Source organism: Alligator mississippiensis, chromosome 2 (assembly GCF_030867095.1).
Source record: "Alligator mississippiensis isolate rAllMis1 chromosome 2, rAllMis1, whole genome shotgun sequence".
Lineage (NCBI taxonomy): Eukaryota > Metazoa > Chordata > Crocodylia > Alligatoridae > Alligator > Alligator mississippiensis.
Window position 1 is genome coordinate 94,605,530 of NC_081825.1, and position 20,951 is coordinate 94,626,480.

At 40.3% G+C, this 20,951-nt stretch overlaps 1 protein-coding gene across 2 annotated transcripts in view; it reads left to right on the forward strand.

Annotated features, from left to right (window-relative positions):
- The window catches only part of FGG (fibrinogen gamma chain), a 28,567-nt gene extending 17,294 nt beyond the window's left edge, over positions 1-11,273 (forward strand). The window contains exons 1-10 of one of the 2 annotated variants that reach the window (XM_006265183.4): positions 1,080-5,099; positions 5,200-5,244; positions 5,641-5,824; positions 5,929-6,022; positions 7,834-7,964; positions 8,634-8,767; positions 8,870-9,054; positions 9,856-10,133; positions 10,498-10,658; positions 11,026-11,273. In XM_006265183.4, the coding sequence (XP_006265245.1) occupies positions 5,031-5,099; positions 5,200-5,244; positions 5,641-5,824; positions 5,929-6,022; positions 7,834-7,964; positions 8,634-8,767; positions 8,870-9,054; positions 9,856-10,133; positions 10,498-10,658; positions 11,026-11,040 (1,296 nt within the window). In that variant the 5' untranslated portion in view covers positions 1,080-5,030 and the 3' untranslated portion in view covers positions 11,041-11,273. Of the gene's footprint in view, positions 1-1,079; positions 5,100-5,199; positions 5,245-5,640; positions 5,825-5,928; positions 6,023-7,833; positions 7,965-8,633; positions 8,768-8,869; positions 9,055-9,855; positions 10,134-10,497; positions 10,659-11,025 lie in introns of those variants that run through there. The other variant, XM_019481470.2, reaches the window with a different exon arrangement.
- Positions 11,274-20,951: the final 9,678 nt, after the last annotated feature.

The following is a 20,951-nucleotide window of genomic DNA, read 5'->3' on the forward strand; positions in this document are numbered from 1 at the left end:
AAACTGCTCTGCCTTGAGCTCAGAAGCAAGGTTTGTCAGTGAAGGCCGGGATCTGACATCTGTTTTAACAATGAGAATCTGAAATAATGCTCTTGATCTGAGTGGTGTTCTCTAGATTTATATCAATGAAAGTTAGATCAGAATATGTCCCAAAAGTAGCCAGAAAATAACACTGCTTCTTCACATTCAGCTCTGAGGACCATTTTTGAGCATTCGCCACTATGTTAGCTGGGAACCTACATCAATAGGCATTTTCCAACAGGATAAATGTAGCAATGCATAGAGATCAAATTAATAAATCTAAGATAGATAAATAAGTAGAAACATTTATTTTTCCAAGAGAATTTTTAAAAGTCTTTACTTTCAGTAACTACTTGACAAACATTGGTGCATTTCCTGGTTTTGTTTTGTTTTCTAAATATAAAGTTTTTACATTGCTAATGGGAAAGTGCTGGATAGCTTTTCAAGGACCTATTGACTGAAAAAACCCGATGTTTACATAACAAATAAGGAGAGAGAGAGGGAATTTGGTTTTATCTGCTAATCTTTTGAACTAAATTAGCTAACCTTTTTAATTAAATAGTTTTCACCTCTGCTGTCACAGAAAAGGTAGTCTGAATTTTATATATATTTTAAATATATTTTGTTTGTCTGCATTATATCAATCATTCATCATGTCTTGGCAAATCAGTAAATAAACCACAGGAAAGGTAAAATTGCTCAAAAAATCAATACAGCCAAGTCATTTTGTGGATATACTCGAGCACAAATAGATTTCCAAAAACATGAATCATCCATTCTCTAAGAAAATATTAATTCTGTAAACAGATCAATTTTCATATATCCAGAGCTAACAGAAAGAGACATTGTGGTGGCGGTGTGCCGCCGTCACAGGCACAGGCAGGGAACAGAGAAGATTGGGGGGCAGCAACAACCCCTCAAGAAAACCCCGGGCCGAGCTACTTACCCTCGGGAGGGACGGCGGCATCGGAGCCGGGACCGCGGCAGCAGCTGCAGCCTCCATTACAGCCGCGCAAGCTGGCATTATGCCGGCTGTTTAAACAGCTGTTCCCGGCAAGGGGAACAGCTGAGCCAATCGCGGCAGCTGCAGCAGCCGCCGCGGGGAAGTTTAAAAACCCCAGCAAACCCCGCGGTAGGTGGGAGCCAGGGAAGGAGAGAGGAGACAGGCAGCACGCCAGCGGTGCTTCAGCTCCCCTGGAGCAAACGCCTCAGACAGGCAGCTCTGCCTCAGCTCAACAGCTGGAGCAAAAACTGGGAACCTTGGCAGGGGCGGAAGGTGTGGTCCCCAGGGATTGCCAGGGCCAAAACGTTGTTCCGGGAAGCCTCCCCATCCTGGAGAAATATTATTTCTAAGATCAGGGCAGGAAAAGGGAGACGACCCAAGCTAGCTATGGGAGCAGCAGGATCCTAAAGCAGGCTGACTTAAGGCGACCATTAGCCTGGGTCCGTACGGTCAGGAGCATCTACCGGCCAATAGGCCTGCGAATAGCAGCAAGTTACCATCTCACCAGCAAGTGATCAGTTGGCGAGTGGACGGGGTGTAGGGGTGGCGGAGCCCCGTGGAACAACGGAAACCTCAACTGTGAGTACACCTGCGTCGGGGAAACCCCTCTGGTAAAAGAGCTCCACTGAACCCCTCCTTCGAATCACCCATAACATCAAAGTCGTGGCAGGCGGGACGAGGGGAGGGACTACCTGACGAAGGGTGTTACCGGACGTGGGGCCACCGACGTCACAGACATGTAAAGGAGGAAAACCCACTAAATAGCCTTTGTGCTAAATATGCACAATGTCAGATCTGGAACAAGTGAAAAACCAGGAGGAATAATCGTTTCCAGGTTTATACAAAATGACAGCTCAGGAGAAAAAGTATAGGAAACATAAATACAATGGAGCTAACTATTCAGGGGTATAGCATGACTACCTAAATGGCTGCAAAATACAGTAACTATTTAATGAGGTGTAAATATTTAAAGAATAAACTGGGAGCTGCAAAGTAGCACTATTAAAAAAACCCAGATATATAATACTCCTACAAAAAGTGTGAAATTCATCCCTCAATAGAGTATAGCTCCATATACTAATTGTATAATTGTGAGGAAATGCAAAGTTTTCACTGAAAATTTGTTTCTCAAATGTCTTCAGTAGGAACTATTCTGACAATCATATTGTTTCTGAACTCAATCAACCAAAATGACTATGAGCATCAAATTATAATAATGAATGCTTTCTTAGTGGAGTAGCAGTTAAAAGTTACTTGCTTAAGAAGTGTTGCATTATATCCTGATGAATATTTTCTGGTAACAAATATTTTAAAATAACAACTCTTACATAAGCACGTAAGAAATGTTGTTTATTGGATTAGACCAAAGGTTCATCTAACCCCATACCCTGCCTCTCTCAGTGGCAGGGTGGATGTTGAGGGGGAGGTGAATATATCATGTCCAGAATTTCCCATCCCCTGCTCCTTTATCATTGAAGCTTCCAGCATTGATACATTTGAAAGTTATGATTCAGAGTCTGCACTACTGTCTACCATATTCAATATCTTCTAGTGGATCTTTCCTCCAAGAACTAGTCCAATCCCATTTTGAACTAGGTTAAGCTACTAGCTTTCACAAAATCTAGTGGCAATGAGTTCCATAGTTTAATTGTATACTGTATGAAAAACAACTTCTTTTTGTTAGGTTTAAACCTGCTACCTAATAGTTTCATGTTATGACCCCTAGTTGTAGTATTGTGAGAGATACTAGAGACAGAGAGTAAATAATGAATCGCCATTTACTTTCTGTGTACCATTTAATATTTTGTAAACTGATATCATGTTCCCCCTCAAGTGTCTTTTTTGCAAGCTGAAAAGTCCCAACCTATTTAATCTCTCACCTAATATGGAAATCCTTCCATAGCTGTGATCATCCTTGGCTTCCATTTTACCTTGCCTCTAATAGTTTTCATCAGCAATCCAGACCCTTGAAATCTTTTCTGTACCCTGAAACTTATGCCTAGAACATATGAAAGTCAAAATAATTTCTCCCATTCTCTGTCATGGAGGGCTTCTTGGGGGAGTTGCGAGCTGGGTAGAATGTCATTTGTGGAGAAGGGAAGGACATATTTAATCTAAAAATAATAGAGCAATTCTTCTAGTGCAAAGAACTTAGATCACAACAGGTCAGAATGTTTTTAATACTGTGGATTCCTGTGTAAAAACTCTTGGTTTATCTCGTGAATAATGTTTGCACACTTAACAGAGCTAACATTGTGCAGCACCCCATAGCCCCCCATAAAAGGATCTCAAGGCACCCTAGGGTTGAGAATCTCTGTTTTAGAGTATATAGTTATGACTAGAGATTATCTAGTTATTTCACAAGATGTATCTAGGCTTATTGCTTAGCCATTGAACTACTTTTGTTATCTGTGTCTATTGTTATCTGTGCTTTCCATAGCTGTGGATGCTCTGCTTTCTGTATCCCCCTTATTCCAGTAAGTCATCAGAGTTTACAAAGCAACAAGGAAGAATTATGGGTTACCAGTGGCAGGTGACTTGCTATAAACACTATAGAAGAGACTGTAAGCAATGACTTCTTCTTAAGCTATAGCTGATATTGGCCTGACCACTTCTATACTAGCAATTAGGGGAATGCATCACAACTGCTGTTTGGCTTTTAGCCATATTTATTTGTTCAGCTATGTGTATTTGGAAAACAGGATCAACCACCTGTGTCACAGTGCAATCTCCTCCTAAAACCTGTGAGCTAGAGTTTATGAAGATACAACCTGTTAGCAGAGAGTTTATGAGGATACAAAAAAAGATTAGATATTTTCTTTCCTATAGTTATATTAAAGAGCACAAAATATAGGGGCCATAAGCCTTCATGTTTCAGGCCATAGCAAAAATAATATCAAGCTTCTATCTTATGTTTTTGTCCATAGACTTCAAAGCACAAAGGAGGTAGGCACCATTATCTCCATTTTAATGAGATATATATATATATATAGTAGGCCAGTAACAGAACTTAGTGTTTCTTTTCCCAGTTAATATGCTACCTTCCCTTTGCCATTTATTCATTAGCCAAGTATTATTAGAGATTTCAGTTGAAATAAGGGCCCCATTACACTAGCCATTTTAGGAACACAAAGTAAAAAATTAGCCTTGGTCAAAGAAACGGTAACCCAAATAGATGAGACTGGCAAAAAAGAAGAAGAGAGATGTACTTAGAGCAACAGAGATGATGTTTGCAAAAGGACATGTTGTTGCCATTATTTTGGAAAACTGAGGTACAAATAGATAAAATGATGATTAAATGGGAAATCTGTAACAGAGCTGGGAATGGAGCTGAGTGTCCCTGTTCTCTACTGTCATTGTCTTCCAGGGACAAGTTCAGGCAAGTCATGTCACTGCCCTGTGCCTCAGTTTCCTCAATATGTGCAATAGAGATAATGATACCTCCCTTCTGAAGCACTTTGAGATCTGCTGATAAGAGTGAGGTTTAATTGTTATTTGTTAAATTACTGTCATCTCTAACATTTACCAGTTGTCTTTAAGAGTTACTGTGGCTTGTCCTTGAGCTAATCAACTCACCTCAGGTACTATTTCAGTACTGTTCAGTCATGTATTCGTTTACTTTTGTGTTACGGGACATGGTTGCTCCATGTCTCTCTTTACCTTTCTACAGATCCTAAGAACAGCCTGGGTACAAAGTGGGTGGCATGGGTGAATGGCAAGCTGCTGCTAAAACAGTGAGGAGCAGATGCTGGTGTACAAATTCTGGGAATCCACCATAAGGTTACTGAGAGGCTGTTCTCCCATGCAGTAGCCCCACCCCAAACTATTGCATCACTGTTCCCACCCCCTAACCTGCCCCTTAAGCCCCAGTGGTGTGTAGCAAGCAAGATCAGATTCCAGTGGCCCATAAAGCTGGCTGTCTCAGTCTTACCCTGTACACAGGGATAGAGTCCCTTCAGCCACTGGCTACACAAACCAGCGGGGAGCACACATTAGTATAGGCATAATGGGACTGACGTTGCACAACTGGGCTACTGTACCTCTCCTGTCCTTACTTTTTTCCTCTTGCACAGGAGTAAGTGAAACTATAAACTTACCATTAGAAAATAATAGTGTTGACAAGTACAATGAGAAGAAAAATTGCTTAAAATAACATTGTTGTTTCTCCCCCTCAGTATCCGCCTTCCAAAGATAATTGCTGCATCTTAGATGAACGATTTGTAAGTAGATTTATGATTCTTCTCTTGTACATTGCTGTTGATACGTATTATTATTTGTAAAATTATTTTAAGGCGCATTATTTTAAATACTTGTTATTAAACTGTATTATGTTATAAAAGCATACATTGTTCTCTAATGTGCTATAAAACCAATTATTAATAATAGCACATACTTATATTCAGTATGAGAGTACTGTGTCTGGTAGATTCTGAGGCTGCAACAAAGGGAAAAACGTGCTCCTATTTGTAACATTTGTCCACAGTTGCCTAGTTAAATCCTGACTAGATGTTTTCTTCCCCCAAACACTGACTGACCTGTTTTGCCTCATAGTAGACCTAGCCCTAGGTGTTTCTAATAATGATGATGAACACATTTAATTATTCTTTTTCCTACAGGGTAGCTATTGCCCAACCACATGTGGTATTGCAGACTTTTTCAGTACCTATCACACTTCTGTGGATCGGGATCTTCAAATCATTGAAAAACTCTTGCAGCAAATTAATAACAGCACTGCAGTAACAGAACAGGTGATCCACCATATCCGTAACATCTACCCAGAAGAAAAAACGGCTGATCCACGTAAGAATTTTTTAAAAGATAGAATTAGAAAAAAAAGTATTCATGTAGCTTCCTTATTTTTACAAATTCCATTATTATTTTCTATATGTTTGCTTCTTCTACAGATGTGATTGATGGTTTTACTCAAAAATCCAGGAAAATAATTGAAGAATTTATAAGATATGAAGCAACTGTTATAAATAATGAAGATGTTATACAGTAGGTATTTTTCTCTGCTATCACCTAACAATGCACAGCAGTTATTTACTTTCTTTTATCAGCTGTTATTAAGTTTTTTTTCCATGCTTATAAAGATAAGCTTATATTATTATAAGATAGTAATATTATTCATAACTGCTTTGCAAATCATAATTAGGACATCATTGTGCATTCTTTGGAAACTCCCTGTACCTCCTATGGGTTGTGCATGGAATGCAAAATCAGTCTCTAAAAATATGACAGAGTTTGGGTATTGTTTTTAAACAATTTTAGTAAAAGTAATTCCAAATTTTTCAGTTTTTTTTACTTAAAAGATTTTAGTAGCAGGAATCTGTTCTGTAACAGAGAACTTATCAAATGCTTATTTAATCAACTGGTCAATTTTCTTTAATCATGAACTAAATTTGGCTCTCTGTTTCAGTGGTGGAAATCCCAAATAAATATTAAGCTGAATGATAATCATCTAGAAGTCCATACTGTTCAATAAACTGAACTCATAATTAGCCTGCCACATTTTACCAGTAGATGAATTATAATTAATACCTATATTATCAAACCCAAATCATTCCCATATAACATTGTAGCAGGAATGACTTTGGCCATATAAATATTACAGTTCACAATTGGTTTATACACAGCAAGTCTAGATTTTATAACTGCTGATGTAATTTTTTATTTTAAATGCATTTGTGTCACCTAATTTTACTAGGAGATTTCAAACTGATATCAAGCTATAACTGCATGAATATACTCTTTTATATTTGAAAGAAGAGTTGCAAACATAATATGCAATTGTTAGTTGCCACATTTTGCAGAGCTGAGAATGTGGAAACCTTAGCTTTTTACATTATTTCCATTCCCATGACTTTATGAAATGCCACTTCTAAGAAGTGTCCTCCAAACCTCAAAAGACCAGGTTTCTATTATGTTTAATGTACTTTATCTCAGCCAAGCTATTTTCACCCAGGAAGAAAGACTTGTCAGGTCAAGTTGGTTCAGGTTAAGCATGTGCTTAAGTATTTTGTTGGATCAAGACCAGAATGCTTCTTCCCTGGTAGAACTGAGTACCAGATAGAACAAAGGCAGTAAGAAAGTATATTTCCCAGGACATTGAAGCAACAAGAGAGTTGCAACAAGATAAGCTTTGCAATCGGCAGGGTAAATACCATTTCAGTCCTAGACAAATACAATAAAACAAAATGAAAATTCAAGAAAACAAGTTTATATATAGGGATATCCAACAGGTATTTACCAAGGATTAGACCGTGGCTGGCCCTTATGCAACTGTATAGAAGGGCAATGAAAGCGAGGAAGGGGCCTATCCGCTTTTGTACAGCCTGCTCAAAGGCTTCCCAGCATAGATGTCCTTGAGCTTAGGGCAGTACAGAGACTTTACCCAGTTGCTCCCACTCCAGAACAGGTTAAGACTATTACAAAATAGGGGGCAGAGAGAGAGATGAGGAGTAAATAAAACCATGGCTCCCTCATCTTATTCAACAGCCAAATGCTGACTGTGACAAGGTATTTCCCCTTTTCATGCAAATGGGTACCTCTCGGAGGCAGAGTGTTTGACCTTTTAGTGGAATGCTGCAATTCTCCACTGTCCCAAGTGAAGGGCTGTGGCCAGTTACCACATTTTAACCAAAAATATTTAAAAGAGGCTTTTGTTTTTAAAGGACTGTTCCAATATCAAATTAAACAGCTTCTTTTAGACAGGCCTGTTCAATGAGTAAGATGTTTCCAAGGAAAAATGTATCATTTTCAATAAGAAACAACTGATGTAATACACAAATGTTATATTTTATCTCCAGGCAGTTGACAAATATGTATATTTTAAATAATAATAAGATCACACAACTGAAACAAAAGATTGCACAGCTTGAGATGAAATGTCAGGAGCCATGCAAAGACACTGTCCAAATACTGGATGCAACTGGAAAAGGTACACAAAATGTTTCTTATGCAGCTTACACAAATTGTTACTTTAAGTATAGTCTGCAGACATTATAGAGATGAGGGCCATTTTAGTGCTTCTGTCTGGAGTCTGCAAAGCTAAGTAGAGGCATACAGGTGATTCAGACACGTTTGATTCTTAGTTATGGTGCTTGTGTTTTATTCAGTAGAAGAACTAGATCTGTGCACTACATGCAGGTGGCTATTGGACAGGTCTTTGCATGTTTTTGCCCTACATAACCCCAAATGACTATCTCAGTATCCCTTACATTTACAGACTTTTGTGGAAGAAGGCTGTGGCTTTACAAAGTTATAATATTTCTGCTCAGCCTCTCAGTCCTTCCCCTCAAGAAAAATGTATTTTTAACTAGCCTACAAAATGCCCTTGCTATAGCTCAGAAACTAAAATAAAAATCACATTTTACATTCAACTGAGTTCCTACTAGGGGTAAAATTGTGCTCAGTCTATGTATGTTCCATGAACTTCAGTAAGACTTCTATGAATAAGAAGAAGAGGATTTAGGCTAAGATCACTCTAATCATTATATGAAAAAGATTCAAGAAAATTATTATTGTATCAGATATATTTAGATCCATGTTTAAAAGAAGAAAGACTGTAGTAATACAGTAATGCTAACTGGTATATTGTTTATTGCAGATTGCCAAGACATTGCAAACAAAGGTATCAGAAAAAGCGGTCTTTACTTCATCAGACCTCTAAAAGCTAAAGAGCAGTTCCTCGTCTATTGTGAGATTGACACATCTGGCAATGGATGGACAGTGTTCCAGAGAGTATGTTATTTATAAATTAGTGTCATAAATAATCATAATTAGATAATGTTGGTTCTTTAAATAATACATAGGATACTTTGGTTAAGGCTATTTCTTTTCCAGAGACTTGATGGGAGTGAGGACTTCAACAAAAATTGGGTTCAGTACAAAGAAGGATTTGGACACTTGTCACCAGATGACCAAACAGAGTTCTGGCTGGGCAATGAAAAGATTCATTTAATAACCAGTCAGTCTCCTATTCCATATGCCTTAAGAATAGAACTGGAGGACTGGGATGGCCAAAAAAGGTATTTCCCAAAACTCTTCTAAAATTTCCAACTTAAAATCCACACTATAATCTGCCCTGATTTTACTGAAACAATCACAGACATTTGCTTCCATTCCCAGATCACACTCTGGAATCAGTTTGTACAGAATTCAGAAAAATTAGTAAATTGGTCAGATGTATTAATCAAGCTACTCTCTTTATGGTATTTAAAAAAATACCCAGGAACATGATGGCGGTAGAATCTTCTCTCACTACCTCTAAAAGGTTGCTGTATATGCTCCTGAAAACTCCAAGCTGATCTTCAGTTTTCTCCTAGTCCCAGATGGAACATTTAGGTTGTGCCCATTTTTCCCTAGGTTAGAATGCCAGGCTACCCTCAACATCCCCTGAGATAGTTACATGAGGAAAATTAGAGACTGTCATTGTCATAATTTTCTCTTCCAGATAGTGAGACAGGTGCTGGGTGATGCAAGCCATTTTTTCCCTCTAGGAGTATTTTGCTTTCCCACTTTATATCAATATCAACAATGTCTGACTGATTATGTATCTAATACAGGCATCCTGAACACGACTGCAAAGCAATACTTATATGCCAATGAGACAGCCTACAATCTCTCTCTTTGGCTGTCCATTGTTGTGCAGGTATATAAAAGATCATTATGATTCATTAATGTAATGCATTGTCTTCAAGCAAGAAAACATCATGCTAATTAAACAGTGGAGTTATTCAGTTACCATCTATAAAATTTTGATGCCTCTCCCTAATTGTTCATGATTTGGGAATCCATTGTACACAATTTTACTCCTTTTTTTTTAACAGGACTGCTGACTATGCCATGTTCAAAGTGGGACCTGAAACTGACAAGTTCCGACTCACCTATGGCTACTTTATTGGTGGTGATGCTGGGGATGCCTTTGATGGGGTTGCTTTTGGAATTGAGTCAAGTGACAAGGCTTTTACATCCCATAATGCCATGCAGTTCAGTACAACTGACAATGACAATGATAGGTATGAGGACAATTGTGCTGAACAGGATGGATCTGGATGGTGGATGAATAGATGTCATGCTGGACACCTCAATGGCAAATATTATCCAGGTAGAATATTCTTTGGGTACTAATTTTTATATGTAATTAAGTTCATATTTTTACAACAGATTTAAATGATGAAGACAGACATGGATATTTTAATTTATTTACTTAACATGTGTGTGTATACACACACACACACACACACACACATATATATATATATATATATATTACAAAGGCAGCAGTTTTAAGATGGCCACAGTTTAGGAGTAATAGAATAAATTTTAGGAACCTAGATTACTAGAGAGATGTAGCCAATGATTCATGTTAAATCCAGTTTATCACTGTCAGATATGTTATGTGATATAGTTATGTGAATATAACTTATTTCATGAACCAGTTAAATAGTCTGCTGCAACTGTCATTTCAGGTGGCAGGTACACAGAGAAAAATTCTGGAACTGATAACGGTATTATCTGGGCAACCTGGCATGATCGGTGGTATTCCCTGAAGAAAACTTCCATGAAAATCATTCCATTCACCAGACTTTCAATAGGAGAAGGACAGCAGCAGGCAGGCGGTGTCAAACAGGTTGGATCAGATGGCCGAGGAGATATTTAGAAAAATATAAAAAACAGTTATTGTTTCCAAAAACAATATAGATTTAGCTATAATATTAATTCTCACACATCCCATGCTACTTATCTTTGTGTGACATTTTCTCAAAAAGCTACTTGCATTTTATTTTAGTATATTTGTACACTTACTATTTAATTTGTCTGACAAATAAATGGATACAGTCTTATACTCAGAAAGGACTCTGTCTATATATGTTTTAAATGGTATACTTGTAAATACAACTGATATAAATGTGTATAACCACTATGCATAATACATGTTTATTTTATCTTTTTCTTTTCTTTCTTTTCCTTTTCAATTTTGTTTTCTGCGATTTTAGGTTGGAGATGTTTAAAGGGACATTTCAACAAAGATTTATTGGGACAGAAAAACAAAATCTTCTATACGTGGGACACTGACCTCACGTAACTTTCTTCAGTTCAGCTTTGCCTGTAGATGATGCCCAATAGTAAAAACAAAATTGTGAAATCCCCGAGCCTTTCTCCATGAGCAGGTTATTGGGTATACTCTTTGTGTGGTTACTTTTCTGTATGTATTCTCAATAAACTTTTGATTACAGTAAGCAAACAAAATTTGCCATTAATGTTCTAGTAATAGACAAAGTAAACATTACAAAGGTTGAAAAGTTAACATGGTAAAATCTGTTCACTCGTTTTTAATTTACACACCATTATTTTCCTCTTATTCATTTAGAGAATACCCATGTGGAAAATGTGAAACCTTTTTCTTCACATTATTTTGCATGATGTACAATGTTGCCTATGCAGTTTTCATGCTGTTCTCTGGCTAACTTCAGATGTTGTGGCATAACTAAAATTAGATAGAAAGTTGAAAGTAGCTGGGTTTACTGATGCTGATCATTTACTTAACAGAATTAATTGCAAAGTAATTGATACCTGTTTAGTCCATGTGGGAAGTGCTCTATTAGAGTGAAAAATCAGCCTCCACTTCATTCGCTTTGCTACATTAATGTTAATTGTTACTGCTTTTCATTCATGAAAATGTTATTGGTTTACAAAAATCTTCTAAAGTTTACACCACAGTTTATTATCTAGTCTTCAGTTTTCAGTTTCCTTTTTCCAACATTTTCATAATCCATTCAAGATTGACAGTAACATGATTTATGTCAGCAAACACACAGAAAAAATGAGGAATATCAAAAATTAAAGCAGAGTTTGCAAACAACCCAGACCCTGAAATTTACTTATTCAAAATATTTAGTAAATATTTCTGAATAATGAGGAAATTAGCAAATCAGAATATGTTGTGGACTAATTCACTAATCAAATTGGAAGCTATTGATAGTATTACTCAAAATGTTATATTTATTATGCATCTGTCATTAGTAGCCAATTGGTGTGTTAAGAAGTGAAGTATTGTTTAGAAGTTATTATCATTTAGTGATGAAGAGTCTGTAACATACTTTTTTAATGTTTTCTAACAGAACATGCAAAATGGCTTGTTCTGAAGTCTGGGATATTCCAGTTTAGAAGAATAATTTTGGTATGCAGTAAGAATATTGGTATTGGTACATAGATCAGACTAATGGTCTGTCTAATCCTAACTCTGTCCTTAATCAGTGTAGTATCAGGGTGTAATAAAAGCAGCTATGCAGACATCATAATTTATACATCTGCAATGACATGGATATCAGGGACGTTTCTTCCTAAACAAAAGCGGTTAATGATGTGCTCAAGGACATAAACCAGAGTGTTATACATTTGTTGGTGTTAAGCCACCTTTGCGCTCTTCCAGTTCACTTCTGCTTCACAGTCTGGAATAGCTCCTGGCTATCTAGTTACCATAGCATTCTTCAGCTGCCCAGAAACTCCACAGTTTCCGTTGAATGCCTGACATGCTTTACAGCACTAGTTATTCTATTTAATTCAGTTCAAAGACACCCTATTGACATGATGAGCCATACAATGTTGCCAGATTCTAAGACAAAGACAGACTCTTCAAATATCTGTCAGAAGCAGGCACCATGCCCTCAAGATATTATTTCGTCCTGTGTTTAGGATGTGACCCCCTGTATCCTTTTGCTTCACTGGTCTCCGTCTTGTGAGAACTACTACCTGCAGCTATTGTCCTCACATCCTGATCTGGGGGTGTTGCCTTTTACAATGTCTTGGCCTCTTTACCTTTACCTAATAAAGGGCCTAAAACAAGGATAAGGGTTGGGGGAAAATCTCATCCATTATTCATATTAAATGATAAGATATTTATAGATTTCCACTGAAATTTTGCCTCAATTATATTTTTTGACAGTAAATATGTTGCCTTTTGATTTCATGGTTGTCTTGTGTCCTAAGAGGCTAAATGAAAGCACCAGATTAATTTTTTTCTGAATATCTTATCCTTATGGGCAGAGATGACATTAAGATTTTCTGATCCAAAAAAACCCTTTGAATATCTCACTTCACAAATGCTGAGTGTACATTTGTTAGAGTTTGGCAGCTAAAGTCTCTGAAGATTCATTTTGTACTGAACACGCTCATTCCTTTTACATACATTTGCAATTGCTTTGCCAATCTGCCAGAAATTCCTGTAACACCAGACAGAGGAATCCAAAGGATAAAGGTTGTCTGTTCTGTGATATCAATGTTCCTCCTGCTGGCACCCAGGTAATACAGGGGTGAAGTTACATATTACACTTAGACTATACTAAATCTGTGGAATGCTAAGCAATATTAAAGTTAGCCCATGTTGTGAGCAGTTGCATGTTAAGGAGTTAATACGATTCTCGCCTGCACAGTTCTGACTTGCAGGGCTGGTGAGCAGGGGTGCACTATCCCTCCTTTGGGGGGGGGGAGCAGGGGAAGTGGAGAGCTGGGATGGGTACATCCTGGAGGACTGCAAATTGTTCTTTTTAGCTCTATGCAGCAGACTGAAGTTACCTTAACACAGGCTAGGTAGCATGACCTGGAGTTAAACCTCACTTGAAGTGCCATAACTTTGTGATCCTCATAGGGCACTTAGCATGAGTTAATGAGCTTTAATGTGATGGTGCTTATGTTTTAAGTCCCCTTAATATAGTCTACATGTAATATGTAACATCACTCTGAGGGAGGAGGCTGGTGGGAAAGCAGAGTGGTAAGCAACTTGACTTGGAGTAGAGAAGAGTAGACTGATTCAAAGAATTGGGTGAGGAAGACTAGGAGTTGGAAAGAAATAGGTGTACTAGATGAACTAGAACTGAGAGCTGGAGGGTTAGGGATAAATTGTGGCTGGACAGACCAATAGAGGTAGGGAGAAAGACAAAGCAGGAGAGAGAAAGAGACTGTCTGGGAGCTGGATGGAGATAATGGAGTTTGTGGAATGAGTGTCAGGGAAAGACTTAGCTTAGACTGGGAGCCTGAGGAGTGGATACTGGCACTGGCTGGGCAATGAGTTTGGGAATGAAAATTGCAATGAGGACCTTGGGAGGGGAAACTGAGAATGGGATTGGGATTGATTAGGGAAAGATGAAGACTCAGACACAGAATCCAGGAACAAAGACAAGAACCAGCTGGGTAAGAAAACTGGAAGGAGGATAAAGAGTCTAAGGGAATGGAGACTAGAAATGGGAGACACAGCAGGTGGCTAGAATTGGGATGAGGAGCTGGATGGCAAGAGAAACAGGGCTAGAGCATTTCCCTCCATAAATAGCACTTGAACCCCAAACTCCTGAGTATCATTCTGGCAGCCTACCCAGAGCAGACTAACTTGGGTAGTATGCTCTTTGCTAGTCCTTTGATAGTTTAATTAAAATTAAACTCAAAGTTTAGCTGTCTCTGGACTTTTAAACAGAAACAAACAAATGTAGCTCATTGATTGTACCACCTACACAAAGGCAGAGACTGATGGTCAGACCCTGGCCCAGCCTACGATTCTGTGTTCAGCCTGACAAACTTTTCTCCTATCCCAGATTCATCCATCACTCATTCCCTGTCACCCAAAGCAGGCAAGCCCTCTTAACTTGCCTGGAGGATCCTGATTCATTAGTATCTTTTCCCAGCCCTTCTAGACTTCAGTGGTGTCTTGTTGGTAACCAAGGTTTTTTAAGATAAACGAATGCCAGGGCACAGATATCTCAAAAAGAGGTCAGAGACAGCCTGGTACTAGCCATCACAATCACCATACTTAGTTGTCAACAAATAGCAGTGAAAGCCACTGCTAAACTGTGTCTTATCCACACCAAAGATAACAACCCATTACTGGCATCAGTTACTTGCTTAGCACAGGTGGCAGAGGTCTGTGCTGCAGATCTAAAGATTCTGTTTCTGCAGATGATACATTTAGGGGTCCACGTAATGCCACATAAAGGAATTTTATTTTTTCAGTTTACTTTTTTAAAAGACTGAGAAATTACACACAAAAACATATATTCAAAGAATAGTAAGATTGCAAAGCCAAGCACTCAGAAGTTAGGAAATATAAGAATGAAGGTAGCTTGTACAGCTTTAATTATGCTTTTCTGTGCAAATGGGTCTTTAATTACATGTTCACATGCTATTATAAAATATGTTGGCCCTGATGTCCTAAAGAAATTGGATGAGGTAATTTTGGAGCCATTGGCTCCCACCTTTTAGAACTTGTAGAGGTTGGATAAAGTCCCAGATGACTGTAAGAGGGAAAGTTTTAGGCCTATCTTTAAGAAAAAGGAGAAAGAAGATCTGTTCAGTTTGACTTCAACACCAGGAAAAATTATGGAACACGTCATGGAGGAGTCATTTCTATGCACTTGGTAGAGAATAAGTTGATCAGAAACAGCAAGCATGAATTCATGAAGAAATAGTTATGCCTGACAAATTTGATTTCCTTCTATGACAAGGTGACAGGCGCTGTGGATGGGAAGAACAGCAGATATACCTTTACTTGAGCAAGGCTTTTGACATTGTCACTCATGACATTCTCATTAACAGACTAAGGTAATACAGACTAGATGAAACTACTGCAAGGTGGATATATAACTTGTTGGATCATTGTACTCAATAAGTAGTCATTAGTGGTTTGATGTCTAGTTGAAAGGAGTTAGTAAGTGGGGTCCCCAGGGTTCTGTCCTGGGTCCAGTAATATCTTTATTAATGACTAACCAATTGCCAGTCAGGAATGACTGGGGGTAGGCAGGCAGTCAAGGACAAATCGCCACCACCCACCACCCCAAGCCACCGCCACCTCCCAGGAGCTGGAGGGGAGGGAAAGCTTCCTCCACCATGCTACCCTCCATCCCCCTCGGCCAGCACCCCATACCGCCACCGCCTCTAGGGAGCAGGGCCAGAGGGGAGGGTGAGGCCAGTGCTGCTGGCCTCACCCTCCTACTCTGTCCCCTCTGTCTCCACCATCCTGGTGGCGCTTCACTGCGCTGCCACCACCACCTCCTGCCCAGAGCACTCTTGGAGCACTCTGATTGGTTGTTTCACTCAGCATTGTGATTGGCTGCCGAGAGAACCAGTCAGAGTGTGAATAAAGCATTATGGACAGACAGACAGACTAAGGCTTTCACAATATTAGAATTAATTTGTAGAATGAGATTGTTGCAAAAAAAGCCAAGAGCACACTGGGTTATATTAATAGAAGTGTCATTTGCAAATCAAAGTAAATGGTTCTCCCACTGTATTTAGCACTGGTGAGGTCTTGTTTGGAGCAGCATGTCTAGTTTTATAGATTTCATAGATTTCATAGACATTAGGGCTGGAAGGGACCTCGGAAGATCATCAAGTCCAGTCCCCTGCCCAAAGGGCAGTCAGCTGGGGTCATAGGATCCCAGCAAGATAAGCATCCAGTTTGCTCTTGAAGGTGTTCAATGTAGGCACTTGAACCACCTCCAGTGGCAGGCTGTTTCAGACCTTGGGGGCTCGGACAATAAAGAAATTCTTCCTTATGTCCAGCCTGAAACGGTCTTGTAGTAGTTTATGACCATTCGACCTAGTCGTCATCCCTTGGGGTGCTCTGATGAACAAACGTTCCCCCAGATACTGGTGGTCGCCCCTGATAAACTTATAGGTGGCCATCAGATCACCCCTGAGCCTGCGCTTTTCCAGGCTAAAGAGCCCCAGGGCTCTCAGCCTGTCATCGTAGGGTCTGCTTCCCTGACCTCTGATCATGCGCGTGGCTCTTCTCTGGACTCTCTCAAGCTTCTCCACATCCTTTTTGAATTGTGGAGCCCAAAACTGGACGCAGTACTCCAGCTGTGGCCTTACTGAGGCCAAGTACAAGGGGGGAATGACGTCCCGGGATTTGCTTGAGAAGCATCTATGGATGCAAGCCAGTGTTTTGGTTGCTTTACTAGCCGCAGCATCGCACTGCAGGCTCATGTTCATCTTGTGGTCAATGATGACCCCCAAGTCTCTTTCTTGCATAGTGTTGGCCAACATAGCACTGCCGAGCCTATAAGGATGCTACGGGTTTTTCTTCCCAAGGTGGAGAACCTTGCATTTATCGGCGTTGAACACCATCAAATTCTCGTCCACCCACTTGCTGAGCCTGTCCAGGTCAGCCTGGATCACCCACCTGTCTCCTGGTGTGGATGCTTTGCCCCAAAGTTTGGTGTCATCGGCGAACTTGGCCAGTCCGCTTCTGACTCCAGTGTCCACATCATTAATGAAGATGTTGAACAGTATGGGTCCAAGGACAGAGCCTTGGGGGACCCCACTGGTCACAGGACACCATGATGAGTGACTTCCATCAATTACTACCCTCTGGGTCTGACCATGGAGCCAATTTTCCAGCCAGTGGATCGTGGAGGACCCAAGGTGACAATTGGCCAGTTTCTCCAAGAGGTGATCATGGGAAACCAGATCAAAGGCTTTTTTGAAGTCAAGATATATGACATCAATCTCTTCTCCCTTGTCCAGTTGATAGGTCACCTGGTCGTAGAAGGAAATGAGATTGGTCAAGCAAGACCTACCCGCAACAAACCCGTGCTGGCTATCCCTTAAGATGTTGGCTTCGGCCAGTCCATTAAGGATGGCCTCTTTAATAAACTTTTCTAAGATCTTCCCCGGGATAGAAGTCAGGCTAATGGGCCTATAGTTAGCTGGATCCACTTTCCTCCCTTTCTTGAAGATAGGCACCACATTGGCCTTCTTCCAGTCTTCAGGCACTACACCAGAGCGCCAAGAGTTTTCAAAGATCCGCGCTAGAGGCTGGGCTATGATGCTCGCCAGCTCCTTGAGTACCCTGGGGTGAAGATTGTCAGGGCCGGCTGACTTGAAGGTATCCAGCTTCTCAAGATGTTGCTTCATGAAGTCAGCATTAATTTAGGACCTATACTTCAAGAAACACATGGACAAATTAGAAGAAGTCCAATGGAAAACAGAAAAATGATTAGAGGCCTTGGAAACACTCCTTCTAAGGAAATTTAAAATAACTGGGATTGTTTAGTCTGGGAAAGAGAAGACTGAGGGGGGATTGATAACAGTCTTCAAATACCTGGAGGTTATAAAGGATGGTGTTATAAACCTGGTTATAAAGGATGGAGACAAATTGTGCTGTGTGACTGTAGGGGACAAGACAAGGAACAGTGTCTTAAATTGCAACAGGAGAAATGTAGGTTTGATATTTGAGAACTATGAGGGTGTTAATCAGTGGAACAGACCACCCAGAGAGATGGTAGAATCCTAGTGCTTAGGAGTTTTTTGAGTGGGTTAGACAGACACTTGGCAGGAATGATTTTGTCAGGGATGATCCTGCCTTGAGTAGGGAGTTGGACAAGATGACCTCTTGAGGTCCCTTCCTACCCTATCGAATGCTATAATTCTATGATTCTGTTTTTCTCTGTTGAACACTTGCATAATTCAGTTTACAGGATGAATGGTGCTTTTGTAGTGAATCACAACTGCCTTACTTTTGGGAAAAGTTGGAAGGTGAGTGAGGCCAGTGACTGGAAAGACAAAGGAGGATCTCATTAAGGCAATTAATACTATTGGCAGAAAAGTGTTCTATTCTGCTTATGTCATTGAATGTCATTGTTACTGTAAGCAAATCACTGAAACAAAGCTTTTCAGAGGTGGCCAATAGGTATTACTCATTTTATGGGCGCACAAATTGAGACCATGACTGAGCATTAAGTACCTCAGCAGAAGTCAATAGCAGCTATATTCTGAATGTGTAAACTATTCAGAAAAAAAACTGGGCCCTAGATGTCTCAAATTGGGCTTCCACAGTTAGTGGACACTTTGATTTTAATTGGTTTCTGGCTTAGTCCTTTATGTCTGAAATGAGGATAATACCAATTAATAAATGCATGTTTGTGAAACACTCAGATACTAAAGTGAGGGTCTGAACTCTACTATACTTCTACTTTGAAGGTTTGAATAGTGTGGAGCCTATGTTTGAACATTGGATAATGAAGATAAACTATCAAAAAGCTACTTATTCATTAGGTACCTGCCATATACTGAATGAGTATATGTACTCATGAGCTAGGATATAGTATATACTCTATACTCTGAATGACCTAGTGTCCCAGTGAAATGATAGTTTGTAATATGGTTAGGGATTTTTTCTTAACACATACACATAGAAGCACCAATTAAAGATTGAATGTACCTGAGGCATAACTAGCAAGGTTTGTGCTCTGAGCAAACCCTGCTGAAGAAAGGGTGGGGGGAAAGCCATACCTGCTCCAGGGGTTCAAAATTCTCTGGCTGCTGATGTAGTGCAGTCTGCTTGACCCATTTTTTGCTGCTACAGCTACAATCCAGTGTCCATCAACCTTGCTTCTTTTGCAACGGGAGCACTGTGGGGCTGTTGCTGCTGCCAAGGTGTGGACTCTCTAGAGGGGTTACCAAACTGGTCCCTACACCAAGTTGGTACTTGAGACTGGTGTTCTGCTTGCCCACCCCATTATGCTGGAATATGCAACTTAATTCCAGCTTTTCCTAATGCCTGAGTACTTGACTTTCTAGTCTCCTATGAATACAGATTTGTTTTGGTTCATGTATGTGTATATGCAATAGTACAGGGGTTTTCAACCTTTTTAAATAAGTGTACCTCTGGTGGCTGGATGTGGAGCGGGGGGGTGGGGGTGGTGTGCGACTGGATGCAGAGTGGTGGGGGTTGGCAGCAGAGCAGCGCCAGCGCAGGGTGGTAGGTGGTGGCGGCCGCTACCACGTGCAAACTCCCACACTCCCTCCCTCCGCGTCTGGCTGGCCAGGCAGCACCTGTGCAGCCCACAGAGGGGTACCGCTGCCCTTGCCCCACCCTGGCCCTGCTCCTGGGAGGCGGCAGCATGGGATGGTGGGTGGCAGCACTCCCAAGTACCCCAGGGAATACACGTACCCCCAGTTGACAACCCCTACAGTAGCGCATATACAACTTTATCTTGTCCTATCTTAAAATCTCATTCAGTTTACCAAAGTCAGTGGGATTTTGGATCAGGTATTTATTCATCTGTTTTCTACAATAATTTGTCTTAATACTTTTAAGGTTATCTTTTATTGTGGTCTTTCACGCTTCTAATCATTTTGCTCTACTGTATGACTTTTCTAATTCTGCTATATTATTTTAAGATAGAACAAAACTAAGCAGGATTCCATATTTGGACAGGCCATCAATCCTTCTGTCATTGAAGAAAGAGGCTAAGTAACGATTTGTGGTTTAATCTGATGGCCCTTTTGTACATGAAGAGCCTTACATCATTTTTTCTTTATGTAAGGGCCTGCCAACTGAGTGAATATGGCTTAGTGAATCATTTTAGTTCAAAAACTGCTACAAAATGACAGGGCTTCCACATCTTCTGCCCCCTGGAATTGATCATCTAGGGTACTCACCTGGGAAGCCAGAGGGCCTGTGTTCTATGCCCCACTTGCCTAGAGGGGATTTGAACCTGAATTGCTGATAACCAGGGATCCAGGTTTTCTGTTTCCCACAGAAAAAAGGGGAAAAATGCAGATTTTCCCTTTTCCAGCCTGCAAGGAGCTAAGGAGAGGGGGAGGAGGGTGGTCAGGCAGGGGGCACCATGTGCATGTGTACATGATGGTGTAGCAACCCATCTAACCCATTAGTGTACTGCAACACACATGAAGATACTGATAGGCCTGGCTGTGGCACAAGGGCACTTCAGTGCAGGGGCTGCCTGCTGACTAGCTCCTCACTGGAGCACCCTCATGCCCCATCCAGCCCCTCTGCAACACATTGAGCTGGGTCAGAGCAGCTGCCAGCTGGGTCTGCTCTGATTCACCTCAACATGCTGCGGTCCTCGGTGCATGTGCAGATGTAGTGCCTTGGAGCAATAAACTTCAGTGCAAACTGTGCTGGAGT